This window comes from Schizosaccharomyces pombe, assembly GCF_000002945.2.
Source record: "Schizosaccharomyces pombe strain 972h- genome assembly, chromosome: II".
Taxonomy (NCBI): Eukaryota; Fungi; Ascomycota; class Schizosaccharomycetes; order Schizosaccharomycetales; family Schizosaccharomycetaceae; genus Schizosaccharomyces; species Schizosaccharomyces pombe.
In genome coordinates this window covers 2,693,537-2,716,819 of record NC_003423.3, presented here as the reverse complement: position 1 = coordinate 2,716,819, position 23,283 = coordinate 2,693,537, and the positions used below count along the sequence as shown (strand labels likewise).

The 23,283-nt window shown below is 36.7% G+C and overlaps 8 protein-coding genes and 14 long non-coding RNA genes across 22 annotated transcripts; 10 read left to right on the top strand and 12 right to left on the bottom strand.

Moving 5' to 3' along the window:
* Window positions 1–37: 37 nt before the first annotated feature.
* SPOM_SPNCRNA.5786 lies at window positions 38–439 on the bottom strand. Its single transcript, NR_195137.1, has one exon. It is a non-coding gene; the product is annotated as a non-coding RNA (long non-coding RNA).
* Window positions 161–2,571, top strand: erb1 (WD repeat/BOP1NT protein). The gene has a single exon (NM_001022030.3). The coding sequence runs from the start codon at window positions 174–176 to the stop codon at window positions 2,394–2,396; it is 2,223 nt and encodes a 740-aa protein (NP_596113.2). The 5' UTR covers window positions 161–173; the 3' UTR covers window positions 2,397–2,571.
* On the bottom strand, window positions 1,821–2,315 carry SPOM_SPNCRNA.5785. Its single transcript, NR_195136.1, has one exon. It is a non-coding gene; the product is annotated as a non-coding RNA (long non-coding RNA).
* Window positions 2,572–2,612: 41 nt separating the features above from the next.
* pxl1 (paxillin-like protein Pxl1) lies at window positions 2,613–4,652 on the bottom strand. The gene is made up of 2 exons (NM_001022029.3): window positions 4,280–4,652; window positions 2,613–4,223 (listed from the first exon to the last, which is right to left on the bottom strand). Exons 1-2 carry the CDS (start codon window positions 4,306–4,308, stop codon window positions 2,936–2,938), a joined length of 1,317 nt encoding a protein of 438 aa, NP_596112.1. The 5' UTR covers window positions 4,309–4,652; the 3' UTR covers window positions 2,613–2,935.
* A 342-nt stretch (window positions 4,653–4,994) lies between these two features.
* vps901 (putative guanyl-nucleotide exchange factor Vps901) lies at window positions 4,995–8,864 on the bottom strand. Its single transcript, NM_001022027.3, is given in 2 exon segments — window positions 4,995–7,406; window positions 7,406–8,864. Coding segments are annotated over 2 exon segments (1,719 nt in total). The 5' UTR covers window positions 8,745–8,864; the 3' UTR covers window positions 4,995–7,026.
* On the top strand, window positions 5,258–7,036 carry asn2 (asparagine synthase). Its single transcript, NM_001022028.3, has one exon. It carries the CDS (start codon window positions 5,326–5,328, stop codon window positions 6,970–6,972), a length of 1,647 nt encoding a protein of 548 aa, NP_596111.1. The 5' UTR covers window positions 5,258–5,325; the 3' UTR covers window positions 6,973–7,036.
* On the top strand, window positions 7,496–7,728 carry SPOM_SPNCRNA.5784. Its single transcript, NR_195135.1, has one exon. It is a non-coding gene; the product is annotated as a non-coding RNA (long non-coding RNA).
* On the top strand, window positions 8,475–10,065 carry SPOM_SPNCRNA.5783. Its single transcript, NR_195134.1, has one exon. It is a non-coding gene; the product is annotated as a non-coding RNA (long non-coding RNA).
* On the bottom strand, window positions 9,172–12,163 carry str1 (siderophore-Fe(3+) transporter Str1). The gene has a single exon (NM_001022026.3). The coding sequence runs from the start codon at window positions 11,295–11,297 to the stop codon at window positions 9,459–9,461; it is 1,839 nt and encodes a 612-aa protein (NP_596109.1). The 5' UTR covers window positions 11,298–12,163; the 3' UTR covers window positions 9,172–9,458.
* SPOM_SPNCRNA.5782 lies at window positions 11,358–11,677 on the top strand. Its single transcript, NR_195133.1, has one exon. It is a non-coding gene; the product is annotated as a non-coding RNA (long non-coding RNA).
* On the top strand, window positions 11,907–13,699 carry SPOM_SPNCRNA.5780. The gene has a single exon (NR_195131.1). It is a non-coding gene; the product is annotated as a non-coding RNA (long non-coding RNA).
* SPOM_SPNCRNA.5781 lies at window positions 12,238–12,448 on the bottom strand. The gene has a single exon (NR_195132.1). It is a non-coding gene; the product is annotated as a non-coding RNA (long non-coding RNA).
* Window positions 13,700–13,876: 177 nt separating the features above from the next.
* Window positions 13,877–15,021, bottom strand: SPOM_SPNCRNA.5778. Its single transcript, NR_195129.1, has one exon. It is a non-coding gene; the product is annotated as a non-coding RNA (long non-coding RNA).
* Window positions 13,902–14,947, top strand: SPOM_SPNCRNA.5779. Its single transcript, NR_195130.1, has one exon. It is a non-coding gene; the product is annotated as a non-coding RNA (long non-coding RNA).
* Window positions 15,022–15,068: 47 nt separating the features above from the next.
* mrpl39 (mitochondrial ribosomal protein subunit bL33m) lies at window positions 15,069–16,085 on the top strand. The gene is made up of 3 exons (NM_001022025.4): window positions 15,069–15,593; window positions 15,645–15,746; window positions 15,805–16,085. Exons 1-3 carry the CDS (start codon window positions 15,571–15,573, stop codon window positions 15,845–15,847), a joined length of 168 nt encoding a protein of 55 aa, NP_596108.1. The 5' UTR covers window positions 15,069–15,570; the 3' UTR covers window positions 15,848–16,085.
* SPOM_SPNCRNA.5777 lies at window positions 15,206–15,777 on the bottom strand. Its single transcript, NR_195128.1, has one exon. It is a non-coding gene; the product is annotated as a non-coding RNA (long non-coding RNA).
* Window positions 16,086–16,087: 2 nt separating the features above from the next.
* Window positions 16,088–16,683, bottom strand: SPOM_SPNCRNA.5776. The gene has a single exon (NR_195127.1). It is a non-coding gene; the product is annotated as a non-coding RNA (long non-coding RNA).
* mak5 (ATP-dependent RNA helicase Mak5) lies at window positions 16,424–18,660 on the top strand. The gene is made up of 4 exons (NM_001022024.3): window positions 16,424–16,616; window positions 16,653–17,508; window positions 17,560–17,848; window positions 17,886–18,660. Exons 1-4 carry the CDS (start codon window positions 16,461–16,463, stop codon window positions 18,529–18,531), a joined length of 1,947 nt encoding a protein of 648 aa, NP_596107.1. The 5' UTR covers window positions 16,424–16,460; the 3' UTR covers window positions 18,532–18,660.
* Window positions 17,628–18,081, bottom strand: SPOM_SPNCRNA.5775. The gene has a single exon (NR_195126.1). It is a non-coding gene; the product is annotated as a non-coding RNA (long non-coding RNA).
* Window positions 18,661–18,691: 31 nt separating the features above from the next.
* On the bottom strand, window positions 18,692–22,488 carry kin1 (MARK/PAR-1 kinase Kin1). Its single transcript, NM_001022023.3, has one exon. It carries the CDS (start codon window positions 21,650–21,652, stop codon window positions 18,977–18,979), a length of 2,676 nt encoding a protein of 891 aa, NP_596106.1. The 5' UTR covers window positions 21,653–22,488; the 3' UTR covers window positions 18,692–18,976.
* SPOM_SPNCRNA.5774 lies at window positions 21,862–23,179 on the top strand. The gene has a single exon (NR_195125.1). It is a non-coding gene; the product is annotated as a non-coding RNA (long non-coding RNA).
* Window positions 22,933–23,198, bottom strand: SPOM_SPNCRNA.5773. Its single transcript, NR_195124.1, has one exon. It is a non-coding gene; the product is annotated as a non-coding RNA (long non-coding RNA).
* Window positions 23,199–23,283: the final 85 nt, after the last annotated feature.

The window sequence follows — 23,283 nt, the reverse complement described above, 5'->3', positions numbered from 1 at the left end:
TTTTTCGAAATTAACGAGAAGAAATCTTCAACACTCTATATTATTTAATGACACTCGGTATATTATCATTTCGTTGCAAATCCTTATACATGTTAACGGAAGCGTACTCTACTTTGCAGAAAAAGCAAAAAGAAACTTTGAACAGGAACTAAACTACCTTGTCTTTTTCCAAGATGGAGACTGGCATGAATAGGAAGAGGTCCAGGTCCAAAAGAGCCAATTCCAACGTTGGCGTAGAGAAGGATAAGGAAAAAGAAAAGTCTAAAGGAGTTTCAAATGTGCCAAATGAGGTTGAGACTGAGAGTTCTTCACATGAACCAAGTTTTAAAAAAGATGTTGATGAGGAAATTCCATCTTTGACGGCCGAGTTATCCGAGGAAGAAGAAGGGGAATATTCTTCTGAAAGTGGACGTTCTACTCCAGAGTTATCCCCGGATGATTTTGAGGATGCTGATGATGAAGAAGAATTTGAGGAAATCGATGCTGGTTATTCTTCCGATTCCTCTACAGAAGATGTCGCTCCTGGACTATATGAATCTCCTTATGATGAGAATTTGTATATAAATTATGATATAGATGGAAAAAAGATTACCCGACCTGCGACACCTGCTGCTTTGGATTCTTTAATTGCTAGCATTGATAAGGACAAAGGATGGACTGGAATAGTTGATCCTATGACGGGAAAGCCGGTTAACTTGACTACGGAAGAGCTCGGTTTGCTAAAGCGACTTGCTCAATCCGAGATTCCTGACGAAAACTTTGATCCATATCCTGATTATGATGATTTTTTTACAAACACCGTACGGGAAACTCCTCTTTCAAGCGCTCCTGAGCCCAAACGTCGATTTGCTCCCTCTAAGCATGAACAAAAGCGTATTTTACAGCTTGCTTATGCTATCCGTAAAGGAAGAATTCTCACTTCTGAACAGCGTGCTGAACGTGAACGCGAAAGTCAAAGCAATTATGCAGATCATGATCTTTGGGCGGATGATGATCAAGCAACTGTTAACCAGAGAAAGTTGGACTATGCACCTGCACCTAAGCTTCCTCCTCCATCACACGAGGAAAGCTATAACCCTCCTGAAGAATACTTAAAACAGTCTTCGGACTTTCCTAAGAAATATAAATCCTTACGTGTTGTTCCTGCTTACTCAAACCTTATAAAGGAGAAGTTTGAACGTTGCTTGGATCTTTATTTAGCTCCCCGTGTTAGACGTACCAAACTTAATATTGATCCAGAATCGTTACTTCCTAAACTTCCTACCCCCTCTGAGCTTCGTCCATTTCCGACACGCTGCACCAATGTTTTCATCGGTCATAAAGGTCGTGTTCGTTGTCTTTCGGTCCATGTTAGCGGAAATTGGCTTGCAAGTGGAGGTGATGATGGAGTTTTACGTATTTGGGAAGTAATGACTGGTCGTTGTGTTTGGAAATGCAGCTTGGACAGTTTTGGTAATGCACATAATATTGATAGCGATGAGGATGCGGTTAATGAATCTTTAAGTCACTCTACAAAGAGCTCTATAATTCAATCACTTGCTTGGGGACCTCTTTCAGATAGTCCAGTGCTTGCTGTTGCTGTTGATGAAACAGTCTATTTCATCACACCCCCGATCTTTTCTGACGAGCAGATTGAAGCTTCTAAAGAATTGTTTACTTCTGCTCCTTACCAAGAATCTAGTGCAATATGGAGAAGAGGAGCCAAACAATCTTTACAATTACATGGTGGTATAGTCCATGCTACTGTTTCTACTCCCAGTAGCATTAAGTCCTTGTCTTGGCATCGTCGCGGTGATTACCTAGCTACTTCTTCTCCTACTTCTTCTAGCCAGGCGGTTCTTATTCATCAGTTGTCAAGAGGTGCAAGTCAATCGCCATTTTCTAAGTCTAAAGGTTCTGTGCAAGCTGTTACGTTTCACCCTACTATGCCTTATCTTCTGGTTGCTACTCAACGATATGTCCGCATATACAATCTTGTTAAGCAAGAGCTTGTAAAGACCTTGTTAACTGGTGTCAAATGGGTTTCGAGTTTAAGTGTCCATTCGAGTGGGGACCATGTCATAATAGGTTCCTATGATAAAAGGCTATGTTGGTTCGACTTAGACTTTTCTTCTAAACCATATAAAAATCTTCGATATCATTCACGTGCTCTTCGCGATGTCTCATATCATCCTTCCCTTCCACTATTTTGCTCTGGCTCTGATGATGGTGATGTTCAAGTGTTCCACGGTCGTGTTTACAGTGACCTTCTGGCTAATCCCTTGATTGTTCCTCTTAAGATTTTGCGGAATCATAAAGTGGTTGATAATGTCGGTGTTTTATCCACATGCTGGCATCCAAAAGAAGCCTGGTTATTCAGTGCAGGTGCTGGTGGAGAAATTCGGATGTGGACTTGAAAAAGGTTTGAAACGTCTTAAATATTTTTGTTTTCTTCACTTGCTTTAAAATTTAGAAAAACTCTACTTTTAAAAATAATGTTTGGTAGTGTTTACTGCAAAAGATACTTTTTCAATGCTGTATTATAGTTTTGCTAACAAGTCGAAAAGATTGTTTTCGTACTTGATTTTGGATATTTAATAGGAATATAGGGGTTTTCGAAAGTTTAAAATGCATTTGTGCAAACTGAATATGTTTTTATTTTTTATTTTTTGGTAAGTTATCTAAAGTATTTAAGTATTACGTGATATCAAAAATCGTAACCGTTGAAATTCAATAGTGCTTTTTATATATCTATAGTTACCTAATCATTAATTGCTTAATTATAAAAATACAGCAAGTTTAAATGCAAGTAAACATGCTGGACTTTGTGGATTAAATGAAATGATTTAAAATCTCCAAGATTTCCAAGACAGCTTTCCTTATAAAGCTAAAATCGATGAAAGAAGTGAAAAAATAACAAAAAAAAAAGAAAAAGAAAGTGATGAGTAAGTCTGAGTTAATCCAAATTAAACTTGACTGATATCGCCTTGCAAGGACGGCAAATAGGGGTATTTTCTATCATAAAATAACCCTCATCTCCAAGTAGGGCATTACAAGCTCCGCAGGTCCAACATTGGCTATGATATTCACCATCAGACCCTTTTACACTGATCCCCAAAATGGGTTTACGGCATTTCTTGCACTTAACAGCATACTTATTATCATAACAAGTCTGACACCAGTATAGGTCGTCACGGTAAATACAGGGTATATTTACATTAAAAACTTCAGAGCAACCAGCGCAAAAATGATGATTTTCATGAAACCAATCATTGTTGATATGGACCGCTTGGTCTTCAATTGGGGTTTTGCAGTGCTTACAGCGAGGACTGAACTGTTCATGATAGTCTAGATGACAATAAAATTTTCCCTCGCGGTAATAAAATCCAACGTGCTCTAAGTTCTGGGAACAAGTATCGCATTTGAAGCATTGAGGGTGTAATTTCTTTCCTGAAGCACTAATTATTCTGCCAGCGCGTAAAGAACCGCCGCAACTATGACAGGATTTTTCAGAATTGCCTCTATAAAGAACTGGTTTTGTAGATGTATGAGAAGATACCATTGAAGGCTTAAGTGAATCTGATTGAAATAAATTATTTGAGGACAAGTTGCTAGGCAATTGTGAAGTGGGGGTGGGCAAAGGATATAAGCTATTAGCAGGAGCAGAATGAAAAGAATGCAAAGCGGGTCTACGATTGGAAAGTTTACTGGATTTCTGTAAAGGAAGAGTAGGAAGTTGTTTGGATGCGAAGGTTTTTTGTCTGTCTTCAATGCAATCATGATCAACAAGCGGCTGTAAACCGGTATGACAATCGTAAACATTTCGTACGTCTGGATAATTAACATGTGAATTCAATTCCTCCGGCGAACTAGGAAACTCATCGTCGTCACTGTATGCAAGAGATGGCAATTCAGGTAAAAGCTCCTTTTTTAAGCTATCGAAAGTAGAAGTAGAAGCAGAGGTTAGTAGTGTTTTTTCCGGCGACGAAACATTAGAACGAGAGAGCTCGTCATCAGGCAGATCAAAACGTACACGATTTTGTTTTATTGTTGGATTCCTCTTGGACAAAGGAGATTCAGGAGTCTTCAAACTTGGTTGCGGTAATGGTGTAGCTATTCGACCTCCAGTAAAGTTAAGTGCTCCATCAGATAACCGAGAACGAACTAAATTGTTTAGCGGGGAGCCATTAGTAGAGACCGGCGAAGAAGGAGCAGCACGAGGACCAGTCAATCGACGTTCAAATCTACAAAAACGAAGTTAGATACCTAATTGGGTAATAACAATAAGACAATAGATTACCTTGGTAATTCTGGAATTGGTGAATGCATTTGCTGATATGCTTCTCAACTATCAGGACACTAATCAACGGAAAGAATTCAGGATCGTTGACAACCTTAAGAAATCAGGATAGCCAAGCTCGCAGGGTATAAATCTAGCCGCAACACTTAAAAACAAGATAAAAAATAGGAAGAGAAGGATAAGGAAGGAAAAACAAAAATCAAGCTGGGATTAACTTATAGAAAATTGTTGCCAACGTAAGGATATATATCTCAAAGAGCGGAGTCCCCCAAAAAAACTAGCTGTATTAAAAAAATGCAATTGTAAGCAAGTAGTTATTATTTAGAAAGCAGTAATATTTGCTTTATCCAAAGTGTTTTAGCTAATAAGTGTTGGCTTTGTTTAAGTGTATATTCCAAAATATAAACAAACATTCGTTGTTATAGAAACCAGCCTCATAATAGGTAACATTGTACCTTTAACGAATACTTAGAGAGTACGTATTCAATGTTTGTATACCAGCAGAAAGTAAAAAAATGCGAATATATTAGTAATTAAAGTGAATTAAGCCATTCCTATGCAGAAAATGTTCCAAACGAAATCAATGTTATTTGTTGGACAATTTTATATGTTGCGATTTCATAATATGGTACAATATCTTTTTATAATTTATTTTTTTTATACTTTGGCAGTAGATTATTGTGGAGCGCGTTATTAATGCTTACTGTATTGTTACAGCTCTTTAAATGTCATTAACTACCCCATTATGCTTTGTCAGGCATACAGCATTTCGCTTATTGTTTCATAAATAGAAACCTAATTTTGGCTTTCAAGCTACAGATTGACCTAAGAAAATTCTTTACCAGTTGTAAGTATAATTGTATAAGAAAAAATATGTAGACCCGTGAGTCTGTTCAGTGTGTAGTTACTTATAAGCGTTGCAATGTGTCGCAAAATGATATTGTATATAAAATTACGATCACACTGTACCACACAAACGTCGTTAAAGGAAAAAACACTTTTTTGACTGTAGATTTGTTAGAAGCAAAAGTGTTTGAGAATAGTTTATGTGCGGAATTCTTTTCGCCTTAGCGGAAGACAGAGATAATCTTCTTGAAAGTCCATCTTTTTCAGCTTTACGAAAAAGGATTCGGGCTAGAGGACCTGATTTTTTTGGTAAGCATAAATTGAATAGCGGACCTTGGAATTTGCACTTTGAGTCAAGCGTTTTGCATTTACGTGGCCCTTCTGATCATTTAACGCCTCAACCTCATGTTGACAGTTTTGGAAACGTTTTGTGTTGGAATGGAGAAATTTGGCAAATAAACCATAGCGATCATCACAAATTTACGCTCAATCGTAATGAAAACGACGGTGCAAAACTTTTTGAACTTTTAAACAATAACCCGGGCGACATTGAAAAAATTTTGGGAAGTATTCAAGGACCTTTTGCTTTTGTTTACTACCAAGTTCGTACAAACACATTGTGGTGGGGAAGAGATCGCTTAGGAAGAAGATCCCTTTTGTATAGTTTACGAGATAGTAATTTCGTTCTCTCAAGTGTAGGAAATTCTAGTGATTTCCGAGAAGTTGAGCCTGGGTTTCATAGTGTGCAGGTGGACTTGATCCCAAAAATTAACTTCTCTAAATCATTAATGCAACTGGAAAAAACAAACCCTCTTCCTCCTGTGGATGAGTCCTTTCTCATGGGCTCAATCTCTTCAGACACTGTGGACACATTGCATACATATCTTATCAAAGCGCTTCAAGATAGAGTTTTAACAATCCCCAAACTGTGCTCTTCAAACCTTGACTGTAGTCATTATAGCCGAGTTTGCGTTCTTTACTCTGGGGGAGTGGATTGCGGTGTATTAGCACGGCTAATGCACGACATAGTTCCCAATAACGAGTCCATCGATTTAATTAATGTGGCTTTTGAAAACCCAAGATTTACAGAGACATACCGTGACAGAGAGACGGGACTTCTTCCTGACAATTTTGATGCATACGACGTATGTCCTGATAGACAAACTGGATTACAAGGCTGGCAGGAGCTTATTTCAGTTTGCCCTGCTCGAAAATGGAATTTTGTTGCTATAAACGTTCCTTATACAGAAGTATGTGAAGCACAGGAAATAGTCAAAACACTTATCTATCCGAACGATTCAGTTATGGATCTTTCTATTGGATTAGCTTTTTATTTTGCTTCACAAGGGCGTGGTGTACTTTTACAAAACGTGGATGATATCAAACTGAAACATCAATTACCTTCCTATACTATAAAAGCTAAAGTCCTCATCAGTGGCCTGGGGGCTGATGAGCAGCTCGGTGGTTATATGCGGCACCTACGAGCGTTTGAACGGAAAGGTATGGCCGGTCTTGAAGAAGAACTGCAATTGGACATTGATCGTATTCCACATCGTAACTTGGGCAGAGATGACAGGGTAATGTCTAATCAAGGGAAAGAGGTGCGTTATCCTTTTCTCGATGAGCGTCTGATGGCTTTGTTTAGCAAAATGAAAACTACTGATAAAATGCGTCTAGATTTAGTTGGAGGTGACAAACTAATTTTACGTGAATTAGGACGTCGATTAGGTTGTCCCTTAGCTAGTCAAGAAAAAAAGAGGGCTATTCAGTTTGGTTCTAAAGCAGCAAAGATGACTCCTGGAACCGGTAGAACATCAGGTCGTAAAAAGTTAGAAGTTTGTATTTAAAAATAATAATAATAATAATAAATTATACTTGAGTATTTCATAAAACTACAAATGTTAACTCATCTCCAAAAGGGAATCAATAGATGAACTAAGCCTTCCTTGTTGCGCATTTAACACAACTTCAATCACTTCACTGTCAAACGCTGGAAACATAGCTCTTAAAGCCGTAATTGCTTCAGCCTTTTCCCGAGCTTGTAGCCTTTCAGCTTCAGCTGTCTCAAGAGACGCTGTTGTTGCCTCTCGCAGGTCATCATTTTGTTGTAATCCATCATCCACTGGCTGCTCTTCATGAACGATGGGAGAATGGGTAGCAGACGAGGAATATGCACGAGATACTCGATAGGGAGGTCGATCGCTAGAACCAACATACTTGTTTGAGTTTCTGCGTGATCTTTTTCCAGAATCAGTTGTGAAAGAGCCACTATGAGAAGAGCTCTCGGCCTTGTGCTACGAGGATATTCTTTGCTTTCAGGAGTGTCTATTTGCAAGTATTTCATATTTTCAAGCTCTTCTGGTAAATTTACCAATGCAACACCAGTCGATACATCTATGGATGATGAAAGTCCTCGAGAAAGAACCGGATCCTTGTAGGTTGCATTCTCGTTTACGGCCGTTTTTGATTCAGACTTTTCGCTCAACTTTCTCTCTTCCATCTTCTTGATCGACTTCTCTATTTGTGCATTAAACTCTTCTTCCGTTATAGTTAGAGAACTACAATCCAGTGTTTCGATGAAGGACATAGCTCCCATTAGAGTAGATAAATAGTACATAACTTCTCCCGTGAGTTTTTCGGGAGAACGAAACCTTTGTATGTATTGAATATTAGATACTAAGTGGGCCGGCCTTGCTTGAAGGACTACAAAAATCAAAATGGGAACAAACATATCCGCTGACTCCTCTTTAACAACGTTTCTTAGGTAGCTAAAAATAACCTTGCAACAGTTCAAAAGACAGATAATCTTGTCCCGGGGAGCGTGGTAATCATTTATTCTTCTTAATTCATCAGCAGCAAGCTTAAAGAATTTTGAGCTAGATTTTTGCTTTTTTATATCTAAGTTCTCCTCTGTAATCCATTGAAATAGTTCCATTTTCTCAGACAAAACTCGGTCTTCCTCAACATCATCCGAATGTTCACTGCTCAAAGGTATGCCAGACTTTGCAATTTCAGGAGAAAATAAACTTGTGTATAATCTGTTTAAAACTAACTTCTCCATCCCCTCTTTAGCATTATCAATTTCAGCCTGGGAACCAGAAGCCCATGGTTCATATTGTTCGATTTTTTCATTTATAAACTTTAAAAAGTCACGAATCAATTTGACCTGGTAATTAACAGTCCATCGTCTTTTCGTGAATTCTGAAAGAAAACTTTTCAAGTACTTGGCAACTGGTTCCGCAGAACTGGAACGCAATTGTTCTAAAAACATATGAAAATCAAAAATAGGTTCATTAATTTCTTGCTGCCCGGGATTATTTTCATGAGGTATGTTATCATTTCTATTTTCTTTATCTAATGATTGTTTTTCATTCATAACTTCTTGATCACTGCTGCTGTCAGTTTGTTCATATTGATTAGCCTCGTCTTCCATATTTCTGACTTGCTGACTTGGTTGCTGATCATGATTCTTGCAATGTTCATTATAAGCATTCCTTTGTTCATCCAAACTGTCATTTAAATCAATCAACGGCTTTTCTTCATTGCTTTGGCCTTTTCGCTGTTCAGCGACGGTAGATTCGTCCTTTGTAGGGTCTTCATGAAATGATGGATAATCCATTTATAAGTATTATTAAATGAATTACTATTTAAAAGGGAAAGTAAAGAACCATTATATAACTTTCAAGGTACGAGTCTTTGCGGTGTAAACCTGGTTTAATCCTCGTATTGTGCAGTCGACAGACAACCTCAACCGATAGAAGGGGTACTTTATGTTGACGGACTAGGTAGATACATTTTATCATAAAAATATAGCTTTATTTGCTAAATAAGATTTTAAAATAGCGAGATATACAATGCTATAAGTTAGTTTCTAATGAACACAATGCCAACGCTAAGCCATTTCAAGGGGACACTTATCATGTCCATTATACATTGCTTAAAAAAAAGTATTAGTAAGAGATGTATATGTTAAATGAAAACACGGTAAAAAAGAGAATTTTTCTACTTATTATTTACGAACATTGCTGTGTTAAAAACTAAACCAATTTAAATAAACTTAACGATTTTATTAGGTGTTTTATAGATGTCAAACTAAAATTAACAAATAAATACCAAAGAAATTACCTACCCAGTTGGCAATACCAATTAGAAATTAACAGAACCGCACGAACTTCGTGAAAGGCGGTGAAAAAATAGCATCGACTAATCGCATCCTTTAACAAAAATGCGTTGAGCATTCGAGACAGATGTTAAGCGTTGAAAATTTGAAGAAACTAAACATAAATATCTGCCGAAATGCGAATTACGATTTTTATTATCTCCCATATGATTTTTAAACTTTGCTTTCCTTCGAATCAAAAATGTGGGTTTTGACTGTTGAAAGTCTGGGATTAGCGACGAACCAAACCGGAAATATCATGGCACCAGCAAAACCAGTTGCGACACTCGTCAAAATCTTTTGGACTTCACTATAAGAAAGAATGATGGCATTTCTAGCGTCAGTGCCTCTAGTATAACTTAATTGGACGGTTAAACTCTCAAAAATGGTATATGCTTGGTCTTTCAAGTCGCTTGGTAGATTCTTTTCTAAACGCTTGGGCATCACGCTGTTCCAGATTGCACCCGATATAGCACTTCCAACAGCACCACCGATGGGTGTAACGGTACTAACAAGGGCTGTGACAATAGCAAAATTCTCAGTGCTGACAACAGTTTGAACAGCGACAGTAAGTAGATTTGCAATAACACCACCACCAATACCAACGATAATTTGAGGCATAATTTGATAACCCCAATTATATTGCTCGCCTCTGTATCGAATCATTAAACCTTGGCCAAGAATGTAAACAGGAATTGAAGCAACAAAGTACCATTTGTATCTCTTAGTAAGACGAATGAGAATTCCCAAAAAGAATCCGGTTGCACAAGAAGTGAATGAGTAGGTGTATGATATGTATCCAGCAGCAGTAATAGATGTGTAATGAACGACTTGCAAGAAACTATAATAGTAGTTATCCCAACAGTAAAAGGTGATGTAGAACAGAAAAGACATAGCACAGCAAGCTCCAATAGTAGGCTCACGCATAAGACGGAATGGCAATGCAGGGAAACTGGCAACAAATATTTCATATAAAACAAAAGCAATAAGACATAAACCACCAATAATAATCATAACGATGAATTTAGCATCACTCCATTTTCCAGTATCATAACTAGCCAAACTGATGGAAAGCAGGACAAGGGCAAGGCCCGCAGTCATCAAAATTAAACCAATAATGTCGAGTTTTTTGAACAATTCAACAGGGTTAATTGTAAGCGTTCCCTTCAAAGCACCCTCCCGCCAAGCTCGGAATTGATAATATGAATAAACGGCAAGGAAAGGAATAGAGCAAGCAGGAATAAGAATGGTCCATACAGCAATACCCCAGCGCCATGTAGAATGCATATAAAATTCCTGCGCAACTCTGGGGCCGATCCAAATTGTTACGACGAATGGCAGGTAAGAAATGCCTAAAACAAGAGAGCGGTTAGCCATAGAAGAGGTATCCGCCATAAAGATTGTCATAATCAACTCAACGCCAGTGTATCCAGCATTATACAAAACACTACCACCAGCATATGTTTGAACATTCGTGGAAGCGGCCATTAAAATGAGACCGACTAGGTAAAGTAAAAGAGAGAAGAGAAAAGCTTCCAGACGTCCAAAGACATCTGAGAGACGAGCAAGAGGGGGTTTAATGGCAGCAGAAATAATATTGTTTGCAACTGCAATGGTGGAAAGCAATGAATGACCTGCAAAAGCAGAAGTAGCATAAGCAGTTAATGAATAATAACATTCTGCTTGGAAACTAATGGCGAAGAAAAGCAAAAAAATTGAAAAATAGCATATGTAAAAAGAGATCCTAGAGGAATGTTCGGTAAGGTATCTAGCTTTGACAATGCCAGAAAGTTCATCTTCGGGTTTAGGGGCGACATCGATAGAAAAGCTCTCGTCATTAAAAACCTTTTCCTCAACACCCTTTTCATCGGATTGCTTTGCATCTTGCAATGAAACTTCCTTTATGGAAGTTTCATCCTGAATGTTTTTTTCCAATTTATCCTCTTCGCTACTAGAATCGTTAAATCTTCTTCGCAATGTATCGAGAGTTGTGGAGAATGATTTCAGACGCATCTTGGGAAAACAATATAGAAATGCAGAAATTTAAAATAGCTAAATTAAAAAAGGATTAGGAGGGAATAGTATTGATTTCTTTTCTAGATCAGCCAGGGATGTTACAATGGAAATTTTAAAAGAAACCAAAGAGAATTAAGATGATGATTAGTATGGATCGGTTATCTTTAACAAAAGGGCAACCAAAAACAAAGGACGAAACAAACAGAAAAACGAAAAGAAAAGACGCTCGAAATTAAAAAGGTTCAAAATAGAAGACACAGCAGTATTGAACAATGACTGATACTTCAATTTCTTAACAATTTTCTCTTCAATAATGAGAGTGGACAAGGGGGAGGAAGAAAATAGTATACACTCGCACGCTTTTATAAAGCAAAGTTAACAAAGGCAGACCGATATATCAAAGAGAAATGGCACACACTTGCGACAATGTCAGCGGAAATATAATGAAAATCTTTTGAAAATAAAATTTAGTCGATATCTGATGATCTGATAAGTATCCAGATACGATCAATGTGGGCACGCCGCTTATTTTCCGCTAAAACGTAAAGTTAAAATAATTGTTGGTAAACTACTTTTTTTTTGGTGGAGGATATTTTTTTGAAATTTAATCAAAGGATTCAAGCACCAAATCACAGAATGCTGATCCAAGGAAAGAAGGAAGGAAAGGAAAACAAAGATTCAGAATAGGTTGAAGTCTATTTAAATTCTGTTCTTCTCTTTTCACTTTTCTTTCGATGAAAGCTATTAGACTTTGCCTTGGATGTTCAATCCACTTATGTTTGCTGAGTTTACTTAACTTCACTCAGATAAGATGGAGGTGAAGGCAACTTAACTAAGTAAGAATAGAGTGAAAAATAAGAATTATCTGATGGTCGGCAGCGTCTCATATTTAAATATTCTTCCTTGTACGGGACTGTCTTTATTGATGGAAAAATTGCGTAATTTTTGTTCAGCCAAGAACATTGACACGATCATACAGTGGGTCTGTCCAGTTTTCACAAGCTGCTAAGCTCCTGAAGTAACGTTATAACGTCGAATCTTTGATGAAAAGTGGAAGCGATCATCCCATTTTTCCCCGTTCTTCCGCTTGTCGTTCGTTCATGAAGGCAACCACTTGAGGAGATTTGGTTGACCCCACGTTTCCATTCAATATATCGGAAGTATCACCTAGTAGCATTTGTACCTCACACTACAACTTGAAATGCCACTAACCCTATATGTTTGAATTAATCCGACTTCGCAACTGCCTGTGTCTTGTGCCTCGCACATAGACTGATGTCAAGGATAAAAATTATCAGACGAAATTTTTATCTGATAGCTAGTTACTTTATTGAGCACGCTAACCTTACATACGTCAAATGTTATTTTACCTACGAAATGAAATAATATGTCTATTGCATAGAGAACATTGTATTCATGAAGAGTCTATACTATTCTTATTGTTCTTCTAATACTTAACTTACTTTTTGTGGCCCATGCACTATTTTTTCCAACTGTAACTATGACTGCAATTTTCGTGACTGTGCGCCGATCACACGGCGGGGGTACAGTGTAGTATAGGGTTATAGGATAAAACTGACAGTGTGTAACAAAAACAGAAATGTCACCAGGTTTTACTATAGCTACTTAGTAAGCCCAAGCCAAAGAAGCACGGGTACTGACCCGATACTTTCATCTCTTGATCGAGTGTATAAGGGAACACTTGGGGAGCAAAGACCCATTTTGGAACTTGTTGATTTCCTGATGATTCCTAATTTTTCTAATAATATGTTTCTTTATTAAACAGATCAACTATCGTACACACCCTGACGCTTGTCCTTGGATTACGGGAATACTCAGCTCAAAAAATAACAAAATAATGCGACGGAAGGAGAGCACAGTGTGAGATCTGATAGCACAAACTGGTAAAAGTCGGTTTATCAATTTGACCTGTACTACCCATCGCATGATCTTAAATTACGCCTTTTCATGCACAAAAATGGAAAATCTTTCAAGAAAGGAAAATTTACTCTAACAGACGATATTGTCTCACTATCCCATGTTTGTATTATGTGCAGACTAATTAACTTAACGTTCTTTTTAAACTACGTTATACTTGCTTATAGGAGACAACGTGCTTAACTGAAATGTTAACAGTTGCATACTTAGACTTATCTTGGATAGTGAGTTTGGCCCCTTTACCCTATATGCCAAAAGATGACCCAGGGGGTTAATATTAAGGCCTAAAAGGTAGGAGGAAGCAAGAAATGGTAAAATGGCACGTGCCAAGCCAAACAAGAAGAGATGATAGACACGCAGCTAAAGAACATAGCAAGCTTAAAGAACAAATAACAAAGCATTTTGGTTGGGAAATTGATCAGTTGAAGAAAGTTATTAAAGTTAATGATTATTATAGATTTACTAGTAAATACATAAAAACCAAGGAAAAGATAAGAAAATAAAATAAAATATAAATAATAATTAACGATAATTATATGTATATATAAGAGGATAATAATTTTATATATACACAGCAAATCCATCCTATATTTAACATAGTATTCCTCTATTAAGTGCGAATATTCTTTTACTTAATTCAGCCTTTGCTTATTTAATGCGAGTTGTCTCAGCCCTTAGTACAATGTCAAATCCTCTTTAAAAGATAGTTATTAAACCTTTTGTTATTCTAATGACAACTGTAACATATCCTTGACTTGTTTACTATCCCTGCTGTAATTTCCAACTCAATTTTTATTCTACATATATAAAGCATCAGTTAAAGATATTTTCGTTGCTTCTCTCCATCATTTTCACAACCAGGAAAAATGTTTATTTTAAAATTTCCCATACTATTGACCATGTAGAACCGTAATAACAATCGTAAACATTGCACTTAATGAGCTTTAAATACTCTCTCAATTCTTTCATTCAGTCTCCATATCCGAGGGATGTAGCCTTCTCCAGTCTATTCTATATCCGTCTTTGGGTGCGGCTATACTTGCGTTGTATAGATTTTCTCCGTATGCATCGTGATATGTCTCAATTTCGCGGATGAGATACGGACTTGGGATTTCGGGCAGATCGTCATACAATGTCACTAGCTTCCGCAATTCATGCGATTTGTTCATTTGCATTCTTTATTTGGCTAACCCTTGTAAAATTGGGAAAACACATTTTATATTCTCTTTGGACCCATAAACACTTAAAGTGACTTGTAACTCATCCATCCTAGTCTTGGTACAGCAAATGAATTAGGTTTGCTTACAACTTGAGGATCGTCTTATACTTTCAGTATTGCCAATAATTTACAGTTACAATGATACTTAAAGCTTGCGTTTGTTTAGAGCCGAATATATATATATATATACACGAAAGGCTTTTTAGAACCACCTCGTCATAAATGTTTCTTTACTAGGCTCGCTAATTTCCATCTGTGTTTTTTTTTCACGCTAGCAAACTATGCTATTGCAATTAGTTCATTCTTAACGTCCTAATTCATCTAGTACATGTCATTTTAACTAAAAGAATTTTTCCTGAAAGAAAATTGGTTCTTTCATTTGAATATCATTCTTTCCAAAAAAAATGTAGAAATACAAATAAGATTATAAATTGGCAAAGACGCGATTGGACTTTAATTAAATACCCATCTACAGCCAATAATTAAAAAACAATAATAATTGTAATAAAAAAAAAGAATTTTTCAAGAGTTGTTCATCACTTCATATTTTTTCTTCGAATGTTAATAGAACAGCAACTTCTATTTATAAGATTACTTATAGTTTGTTAATTATTCCTCTCTGTTAAATTGGCAGACATCAGGAGAAGAGACGCAGCAGACTCAATTTGTTATACTTTCCTTATTAACATTTTTTTATTTTTTATTTTATTTTATTTTTATTCAAAAATTCTTTCTAATTTTTTTATTCTTACTGTTCGTCTTTCGTTCTTAAGTGCCGTCATGCATGTTTCTCAATTAGAATTTCAAATCTAAATGCTTTTTTTCAAAACAAGTAATTCATTGATGAGCCTTTTATCTTTACTAATAGTTCTATAGTCTACCTAAAACAAAAAAATAACCTATTGAAAAGCCTCGATTGTACACAACCAAATTTAATAAAAATTGGATTGCAAAAAGGCTTTCTCATTACTCAAAACAATATCTTTGAATTGCAAACTTTCAATTTTACATTTCTGACTGCAAGTTATCCATCAAGTTAAAAGAGCTCGCCCACAAACCCTGGTGTAACTACAAAACCTTTAACTTACCGCTTGCACTGTACGTATATCCAGAATGGCTAAAAAGAATAAAGCTCGGTAAGACATACATGCTTAATTTAATGCGCATTTTTAACATTTATTTTTCAGTTTGCTTGTAAAATTATTGTCCACCGCTGGCACTGGATTTTTCTACGTTCGTTCACGTCCAAAAGCTGCTCCTAAGCTTGCTTTTATAAAATATGATCCCAAGTAAGTTATTATGGATTTTCTAAAGCCTCATTTAAGAAGCTAATGAATGAACCCATAGAATTCACAAAAGAGTACTTTTCGAAGAATCCAAAATGAAATAAAAACTTCTTCCATTTCAATGATAGTCTGAAAATGAAATGCTAAATTATGACCGATCAATCTACCTTTTTTCTTCAAAAACTTTATGGATGTGCATTAATTATGTATTAGCTTCCCAACCTACATCTTATACGACATAATTCTAAACAGCTGCGTGAACATAAAGACCCTTATATTATTCTGTCATATCTATAATTCCTATTTTTATTATTATTATTTAAGAGAAGGACTGAGATGTCAAATTTTCAAAGTAATAAGAATGTTCCTTTCACCTGTACCAATTGCTAGCCGAATTAGAACTATAGTAGTAACATCGTTTGTGTTTACTACTCTTGTAAGCACTGTAGCTCAGATCATTCGATTCTAAAATTCTCAAGCAATATTTTTAATACAAAATGGTTGTACTATTTAGAAATTATGCAAAACATGGCAAAGCATTGAATTGCTAAAACCAATCGTCGTTTAATGTCTTCGTAACATTTAATTATTTGTTTTCTATTAGCTTATACGATGCAATTATTTTTATTCCCTCGTTCCAATTCTTAGTGTAAATTTTTGTCTACCTACATTTTCTATGTGGAGCAAACTACTACACTTTTCAACGCTTTGATCACGATGCCAAAGAAAGCTGCATTGGACGAGCTTAAATGGAAGGAAGTCAAGCTTCCTGACCACCTAGACGACTTCGATGGGTTTATGGGCTTGGAAGAGATTGAAGGTGTGGATATCAAATATCAGCCAAAAGGTGCTATGAAAGAAGTAATTTATGAGGTATAATTGTTTATTATCTAATTTATTAACAAACAGTTACCAGAAGTTCATGAAAAAAAAGATAAAAAGCCGGAAAAGCGAAAAAAAGATCAAAAAGAAGCTAGTGAAAAAAAGAAAAAGGGAAAACGTACTTCCCCTACTATTGAAATGACTTCACTAGGATCAAAGGTGACTTCTAAAAACTATAATGAATTCTCTACATTAGAAGAAGAGGATGAACACAATTCTCATGGTGTGGACGTCTCTGCTTGGGCACACTTTTCACTTTCACCGGAAATGCTTGGCTCGTTATCTAAAGCTGGCTTTTCAAAACCGATGCCAATTCAATCATTGGTAATTCCTGAAGCTTCTATTGGATTTGATATCATTGGAAAGGCAGATACCGGTTCAGGAAAAACTTTAGCTTTTGGCATTCCCATTTTAGAGCATTGTCTTCGCAATGTAGATGCAAAATACGTACAGGCTCTAGTTGTTGCTCCTACCAGAGAACTTGCTCATCAAATTTGCCAACACTTTGAACTTATCAAGCCAAGTCCTAACATTCGTGTTATGTCTATAACCGGTGGATTAGCAGTACAGAAGCAGCAGAGGCTTCTTAACAAGCACCCTCACGTTGTGGTTGCAACTCCGGGTCGCTTGTGGTCTGTCATCAACGAGAACAACCTTACAGGAAACTTTAAGAAAATCAAGTGTTTGGTATTAGATGAAGCAGATCGTTTACTGCAAAAAAGTCATTTTGAAGAATTGAGCAAACTACTTGAAATTTTAGGAAATCCCATGCATACTCAGCGTCAGACTTTTATCTTTTCTGCAACTTTCGATGAGGGTTTACAGCAACGCCTTAAAAAGAATATGAAAGGCAATATAACTGAGAAATACAACAGCCCGATGGGTATGTTCAATTAGAAATATTTTACTTTCTCACTTACTAACGACTGCATAGAAAATATGTTGAAGGAGGTTCGTTTCTTTGGCAAACCCAAATTTTTGGATGCCAATCCTCAAAGTGCAGTGGCAAGCCGCGTATTAGAAGGGCTCATAGAGTGTGCTCCAGCTGAAAAAGACTTGTATCTTTATTATTTGATCATGCGTTATCCTGGAAAAACCATGGTTTTTGCCAATGGTATTGAGGATATTAAGAGAATCACTCCTTTTCTAAATGAGTTAAAAGTTCCATCCTATCCTCTACATGCTCAATTAGATCAGAAAAAAAGACTTCAATCTCTTGAAAAGTAAGTTATTTTTATTTATATGTTACTAACTAACAAGGTTCAAAAATAATCCTAAAGGAGTCCTTGTTTGCACTGATGTGGCCGCCCGTGGTATTGATATTCCTAGTGTTACGCACGTAATTCATTATCATGTTCCTCATACAGCTGATATGTATGTTCATAGAAGCGGTCGTACCGCTCGCGCTAACGAAGATGGCGTTTCAATTTTAATGTGTGGTCCTAAAGAACTGTCACAGCTGAAACGACTATGTTATCGGTTGAAAAAGAAAATCGAGACCTTTATTAATTTTCCTGTGGATATGTCAATATTGGACATTTTAAAAACGAGGGTCGTCTTAGCACATAAAATTGTAAATCTCACTAGAAAAGACGGAAGAGTGGGACGTGAGGAAGCTTGGTTAAAATCGATGGCTCAGGAATTGGGAGTTGAAAGTTCTGATGATGAGGATCCGGATTTGCCAAAAAAATCTGAATCTAGTAAGAATAAGAAACAGATAGCGCATCTTCGCTCAGAGCTTGCTCCCTTATTACACGAAAAAATAAGAACAGGATTTTCTGGTAGATACTTGACGAGCGGTCTTGTAAATATGGCTGAAAAATTAGCCAACGAAGAAGTTCATGATAATATTATCGGAATGGACTCAATTAGTGCTTTGGAAGTTCTGCAAAAAAGGAAGAAGTAAAAAAGGGTTTTTACTTAGCTACTTTTCATATAGCACGGGTTTTCATTTAGGTTTTTATACAATGGTTTTTTGGTATTTTATAGTTATGGGTTAATAATAATATTACTGCTAGATAAGTATCAACAAAAACGTCGTATTAGACTATATAAGTGAACGAATTACTATAAGATATATCATTAATTATAGTAGCCTTATGTATCTGGCTTAAACATAAGCGAACGAGGGTGCATTTACACGTTGACTTTACATGCCTCTGGCATCTGTTTGCTTTCACAGGCAAGAGCATTAGAGGTCTAGTTTCTCGTCTCTAAAAAAGCTCAACGTCTAATATAGTTCAACCTGAAGCGGTCTTAGTATTAAAAACCATAAACACTAATTAGGTGGTCATAACGTAAAATGAAGTGAAATAAATAATTTCAAAAAAGTATGCAGCTTTAATAGTCAATCACAATTTTAATTCGTTAAGAATACGACTAGCCAATGTCTTATATTGCCATGAGTTTCCACTAATTCGATGAAAAGAAACGCCACGAAGAGAGAGTATAGGGACTTTCACAATATATATTTCAAAGGCAAGGTTAGAGGCAGGCGACTCACCATTGTCATCTAATGGGACTGTGTCCGGCACCGATCCATAAGAATCAGTGGTAGAATTAGAGCCATAAGAAGGCTTACGTCGTGTATGAACAGAAGTCGATTTTGTAGGGGTTCGGATACCCTGAGGTTTATATAGACATGCATAACCACCCTTGATCTCTTTATACTCAATATCAAGCATGCCCATTACCCGAATAAGATCTCGTTGAATTGACTCAGTACTTTTAGTCGATGTAGTGGAAACACTGAACAAGCCTTTAAGGAAAACAGGCTTTATAGGATCCAATTTATCCGTAGATTTGGATGGGGAAGTAGAGTTCTTGTCCACCGGATTGCCCATCGTTTCATTAAGGATTTGCTTTTGGCGGTTGGTCGTAGAAGTTGACATCCGCCCATGCCCCAAGGAAGCACCACGAGGATTAAGTACACGATTATTACGAACCGACGGAGGTGCATTTGCCATATTGGATGCAGAGGGCCCTGTTGAATCCATGTTTAGTGAATCCATCTGACTGGAGATACCAGCATAGCGGCCCTCACGAACAGAGGTTGATCTTCCAATAGCAGATTGGGTAACAAGTTTATTCTTGTAAGATACTGGGGGCTTGTGAGACGGCTTGGTTCGAGGTGTTGGTGGAGATTGTGAGGTCTCAAGGGGAGCACTAATTTGAAGAGTAGATGTAGAAGACTTATTTTGTTTTCGGCGTGATGAAAACCTTCTAAAAATGCTGGATGGATTCTTTTTGATGGAGGAGGTTGCTGAAGGAGAAGGGGAGTGAGATTCCGTATCAGGCAAAGGCTTTCTGCGTGCAAGTGATGTGTTTCGAGAAACACGAGGTGATTCTTCGTCGCCTTTGTAGGCAACAACTTCCGGCATTGGCGGTAAAGTACGATTATAACTAGTTGGCTGAACTGGCGAAGAAGGAACGCTAGAAACTGGTGTTTTTGCTATCCTATTCCAATTTCCACCTTTTTCATATACACGACGTTCAGAAACTAAATAATAAATTGAAATGAGAGGATGAAACGCATCATAAATATCAGTGTTCATTGAAAGAGATGGTAATATTGGATTCTCGATATCATGCGCAGCATGCCTAATCCGGAATTCAAAGAAAGACTTTTTCTTGTCAGCTGAATTAGGCCCGGAATAAAATCCAGTTTTAGCTAAAGATTGATAAGCTTCACTGCTAATTACCTTAGTTAATTCACGAACAATTTTTTCTGGTGGTCCAAAATCAAAACCGTTCATTTCCCTAATAATTTCAGGATCTAATGGAAGAGTGATCGGAGATCTTTCCGGAGCAAACGAAGCTGGAGGTCCTTCATAATTGCGAATCATCCAAGGATGGTTCAAAACTTCTTCAAGCGTGGCTCGCTTGAGAGGATCAGTAACCAACATTCTTGATAGTAAACCTTTACAATCACTACTTAAATAACTTGGATACTCGACGGTACCTTTTTTTATTTTCGCATGCAAGGCAGACATATTTTGATCATCAAATGGCACTTTTCCGCAAACAAGAACGTAAAGTACTATTCCAAAACTCCAAACGTCTACCTCTGGACCAATGTACGGTTGAGCATTCAAAAGTTCTGGAGCAGCAAAATATAATGAACCACAAAACGTGCGCAAGCGAGACTGACGTCGATACAAATTTGAAAGACCAAAATCGATAATTTTGATGTCACCGGTCTTCGAAATTAAAATATTTTCAATTTTTAGATCTCTGTGCACCACAGAGTTTTGATGCAAATAACTCAGCGCACTTCCAATTTGACGCACAAATTTTCGAGCTTGCTTTTCTTTTAATTTTCCATGTGAAATAATATAATCCAGCATTTGACCACCGTCGACAAATTCAAAGACCATATAATAATGACTATTAGTAATATAAACATCTCTTGCCTCGCAAATATACGGATGACGGAGCAAAGTAGATAAGGCAGCTTCGCGAACAGTACGAATTTCCTTGTTTTTTTCTGATTGTGCTGCCTTAGTAGCCTCAGCAGAAGCAGCAGCTTTTGCCTTCGTTATGTCTGGATGAAGACGGGTAACTATTTTAATGGCAAACTGTTCACCTGTTTTTAAATGATGCGCAACTTTAACTTTCCCCATGCTACCAGCCCCAATGGTTTTACCTAGTACATAATTGCCTATGACTTTTCTTCTTTCACGAGGCTTCTCGTCAGCGCTATAAGAATGCCCAGATACAGGTACTCGCAGGCTATGATCCCGCGTACGAGAAGGAGATGCTGGTAGCGGTTTTCGACTTGATGGAGACCTTACGGGGCCATGATGTGGAGACTGAGAAGAAGGAGAAATATACCCAGGAGAAAAAGATAAACCCAGAGGCTCTACAGCGGATTTTGGTTGTGTAGAATAAGAAGGAGATTGCATAAAAGCATCCACCAGGTTGTGATGACGGTTGGGCGAGTCAGATATTTTAATTTTCGGCAACGCATTTAAAGCGGCAGACTTTGTCTCATTACCGACGGGTACGTTATTGGTACGGTACTCCATCAGGAAATGGGATCAACAGACAAAAAAGCAGATATAAAATTACTGCTTGAACTTTTGAGAGGCAAAAATTAGCAATCAACTCAAAATAAGCCGACTGAGTAATGTAATAAAATAATAACTTTGTGAAAATAATACAAACGTGTAAATCTTGGTTGACAAAAAATACTTTGTTATCGTAAATCGTGGCACCAGTTTCCTTGCGAACCTAAGATGACAAATATTACGAAAAAGCGTGAAATCCGAAAAATTAAAAAGAAAACAATAAAGGGACGAAGAAATTCTTGTACGAGATGAAAACAAATAAGCAAAGCGATCTAGTTACAAGAATGCTCGTGGCTTAGAAACGGATTAGTAGTCAATCAATATTGTTTGTGAAAAGAAGGATGCTCACAAGCCGATAAAGCCGTTTCTACAATCAAAACAAATAAGCAAAGCTTGAAAAGATAACAAATGAGATTATTAGAGCAGCAGGAAGATGGAAGAAGAACAGGTAAACCGGCTTAGCTTTTTCGATGAACAAGATAAACGACCAAAAAATATAGTTGTTTCGATAATTTTCGGTCGTAAAAACTCTTGTTTGAGAAATTCTAGTATAAACAGGTCTCCTGTTTCTTTTATTGAGCAACAGAAAGTCAAACGACTTTGAGATTTTCCCGCAATTTGTTTCCTGTCTAACAACCACTGCAAATCTATGCTACGTCCCCTAAGGCATTCAATATCTCTTCAATTCTTTCCTTTCAATTAAATTATTACAAAAAAAGGAAATGAAGCCAGAAACTGTAAAGGAAGGATTCCCTAACCCAAATGCACTGGCTTTGTTGTTGTACGGAATGGTTAAAGCAGCAGTGGAGATGTCATGGATGAATGCACCATGCTAAAGCATTCATTACGTTTAGTATCGATTTATATAGAGATAAGACTTCAAAATAGCCTACCAGTTACTATTTTCTTAAACTTTTATTTTTTTAATCTATTTCATGTATTTATCGACTTGTATTTTCCTTTCCCACACACCCTTTTAAAAGATCACGACTGCTATATACCGAGGCGCAAGCATGCTCCTTTATGGTTATGAGAAAAACATGGTATCTAAAAATGGATTTAGTATGCAGCAAACGACTCAATTGAAATTGTATACTTAAATCTTTTAAATATATGCGTATTCAAAAATACAATGAATAAATCACCATCACAGTTTCCTCATAAATGAACAAATACGCGTGTGTTTTTACATTATTCATACATCTGAATTATCGTGCCAAGTCAAAACTTTTTAAATTAACGAAATATTAAAGTTACTCTAGAGTTTTGTTTTAAGTATTTTTCATGTCTCTTAAGCTTATGAAATTTATTTCGATGGAACAATCAATTAATTTTCTTAACGACTAAAATTAGTCATCGACCATGACGGTACTCTTAATTCATTGATTGTTTTTTTGTTTTTTTAGTCACAATTTAAAAAAAAACAAAAACTGGTTTCTGTCTCTGATGTGGAGTAGAGAAATGGTCTTTTTTACTACATTTATTGCTTGTTATAATCATTAAATACACTTCGCATTGAAAAGTTGCATTGCACACAAACAATGCTTTCGAGCAATTAAACCAATTCATATACAATTTTACTGCAACAT